At 35.1% G+C, this 3,260-nt stretch overlaps 1 protein-coding gene across 1 annotated transcript in view; it reads left to right on the forward strand.

Moving 5' to 3' along the window:
- The first annotated feature begins 2,537 nt into the window (after window positions 1-2,537).
- Window positions 2,538-3,260, forward strand: part of LOC106867797 (integrator complex subunit 4) — a 15,008-nt gene continuing 14,285 nt past the window's right edge. The window contains exon 1 of the mRNA XM_052977172.1: window positions 2,538-2,591. Coding sequence (XP_052833132.1) covers window positions 2,538-2,591 — 54 coding nt within the window. The remainder of the gene's footprint in view (window positions 2,592-3,260) is intronic.

Here is a 3,260-nt window from a genome sequence, read left to right on the forward strand (position 1 = left end):
AGTTGTTTTATTATTATCATTATTATTATTATCATTATCATTATTATTATTATAGTGGTGAGGTGGCAGAATCGTTAGCATACTGGAGGAAATGCTTAGCGGCATTTCTTCCGTCTTTACGTTCCGAGTTCAAATTCTGCCGAGGTTGACTTTGCCTTTCATCCTTTTGAGGTCGATAAATTAAGTACCAGTTACGCACTGGGGTTGATGTAATCGATTGGTCCCCCCCCAAAAAAAAATTTCAGGCCTTGTGCCTATAGTAGAAAGGATTATTATTATTAAAGGGTTGGTGGGTTGGCAGAGTTGGTCACATGTCAAACTAAATGTTTGCTCTATGGTATTCGTTTAGGGCCCCTTTTTATGATCTGAGTTCAAATCCTATCAGTGTCGCCTTCACCTTCCATTCTTCCATGCTCCTCTGTATGTCAATATATATACATATCTGTGTGTGTGTACACATATGTATGTGTGCGTATATATATATATATATACACACATACACAAATGTGTATATATATATATATATATATATATATATATATATATATATATATGTATGTATGTATATACCGTATACATATACTCTCTCACACCATCACTAATACATTACTTATAATATTCATGTTATTTACATAATCTTTTAATAAAATAATTGCATTTCATAAAAATACAATAAAATGAGTTGTTATTTTCTTGCATTTTTGTATTTTTTATTTTTCTTGTCTTTTCCATTCTTCTGTATATCTATCTATTTGTCTGTCTGTCTGTTTGTTTGTCTCTCCCTCATACATACATTTGTTCATTCATTCATTCGTTCATGGAAAATTTGTAAAACATTCCAAAGATTCTTCATTTGTGATTCTAAAGAATCTTAAATGAAAAATCAAGCTTGGAGAATCTCAAATGAAGAATCCAGCTTGGAGAATCAATTTGTTTTTGTGTTTCAACAATTCAAACCAACACCAATTCCAAGCACCTGAAATTCCCTTAAGAAGAACTTGAATAGAATTCAAAGACAGACACACATACCTCAACCCTATAGCTTCCTATGGAACATAGACCATTGTGGACTTTTCTCCACCATTCTAAACCCTTCTATATCCCTGCTTCCTATTGGATTTTCCTGCATTATATCATATGTCACTCTGAGGGAAGACTCTCCTCTATCAGGTCTTGTTGGTTTTGAATTGTCATCCATGCTTCTGTAACTTCTAGGTATGAGTGTAAATCCTATGCAAACCATTTTTACCTCAGAGAAGAGATGCTCCAACCTGGCTGAGACTTCGAAGTCACTGTCGATAAGATTTTTGTTTAATCCTTTAGCATTTAAACCAGTCGTATCAGACCCGAGCATTCTACCTATTTTATATTTAAACTGGCCGGATCTGGCCTCTCGCACTTATCCTACAAAGTGATTCTAAAAATAAACAATCACATCATTGAAAACTCAAAGCTTTGAAATAATGCAGGATTAATTTTAAAAAAAGGGGATTAAAATGCATTTAGATTTGACAGAATAATCTGATTGCTAAAGGGTTAAGAATAAATTTCTACTCTACAAAAGTATAAAATAAGCCATCAGATTAATGTAAACTCGATTTTATTGTAACAATATAAACATTAATGTGTATGAATATATAAAAAAAAAAAACATCAACCTTTGAATGTTGGGCCTCATGGAGGCAAAGTGGCCGAGTTCCTTTCGAGTGTTGGGTCTCACGGAGGCAACGACCGAGACCTTTGGCGTTATGTCATGCTTGAGAAGAAGACCCATCAAGCTAAGCAAAAGCACCCATTACACTCTCAGAGTGATTGGCATTAGGAAGGGCATCCAACTGTAGAAAACCATGCCAAAGCAGACTGGAGCCTGGCATAGCCTTTCAGCTTGCCACCATGCAGCATGGACAACGGACATTAAATGATGATGATATATATAGTTTTCATAAATAAAATTCACTGAAGACATTGATCAGCTCAGGGCTACATTAGAAGACGCTGGCCAAAGATTCTGAACTTGAGAATGGGAAATAATCTTAAAATTCAAGAAGTCTTAAAATTGAAATGGCATTCTGGAAAGGGATAGTCCTATTGTCTAGAAATAAGAGGACAGTTGAGGCCGTATTTCTGGCTCAGCACAAGAATTATCCGACTTTATTTTCCATAACCAACGAACTTGACTCATACAAAATCAAGTAAACAAAAAACATAATCTTAAGATTATCTCCCCTTCTGATCTCATGTCGTTTGACCCTTCAGTCACGATTCATTAGAACAATGCTCAAAACTGATTAAATCATTAAAGACTGCGAAAAGCATGCCTGCTAAATACTAGATAAAGTATTTTAAATGCACTAAATAACGTTAGTGTGTTTCTAGAAATAAATCTGTCAAAAAACTAGAGCTTCTACTTACTTTTGAAGTGACTGTGTGAATAGGAAATACGAAAGTAAAAGATAAATTTTATTACGTATATCGAATTGTTTTTTTTTTTTTTTAACATACGAAACTTTTGCTGTGAAACGCCAACTGATGTAAACATGGCAGCGCTGATAAAGAAACGTGCTTTGGCTGAGTACAGCCAAGTTATTCAGGTATTGCTAACTTTGGTTCACCTTAGCCTTGAATGTTCGTATGGGGTGGCATAACATACGTCCTTTTAATATACAATATCTCTGAAAATTTGCCAGGTTTGTGTCCTTTAGGGAGTTATTGTCAGATAGGATGACACATCGATTCCGGGCGGCCAAAGAGCCACAACGTAGTTACGCGTCATGCTAGAAATAGCAGCTAAATCTCCCTTAAACCACACTCGACTACCGTGATGAAACGTGTAGGACTGCTTGGATAATGTAGTCTTAGATACAGTGAAACGCATCTCATAATTAAATCTACTCGATCATTATATGAACATGCATCGGCTTAGATCGGTTGTGTTATAAGAGTATATTATATATGCAATGTCACGCTTCGGTATAAAGACTTTATTAAATGATTTTTGCCGATGTAAACTTTTGACAGTTTTCTCAGACTCTGATTAAGTTTGTTTGTGTTTGTGTGTAGAGAGAGAGAAAGGTGTGGGGTGGCATTTACTCCGTATATTATAACCAGTAATAGTACTAAGTACAGACGTAACCAAACCGCTTTATTGGAGGCAGACTGAATGATGATAATCTGCGTGGAGCTCTAAATCCAACATTAGCCGACGTACATCCGACTGGACACATAAAATATACTTTATATATATATATATATATATATAT

The sequence above is a fragment of the Octopus bimaculoides genome, chromosome 27, assembly GCF_001194135.2.
Source record: "Octopus bimaculoides isolate UCB-OBI-ISO-001 chromosome 27, ASM119413v2, whole genome shotgun sequence".
NCBI lineage: Eukaryota > Metazoa > Mollusca > Cephalopoda > Octopoda > Octopodidae > Octopus > Octopus bimaculoides.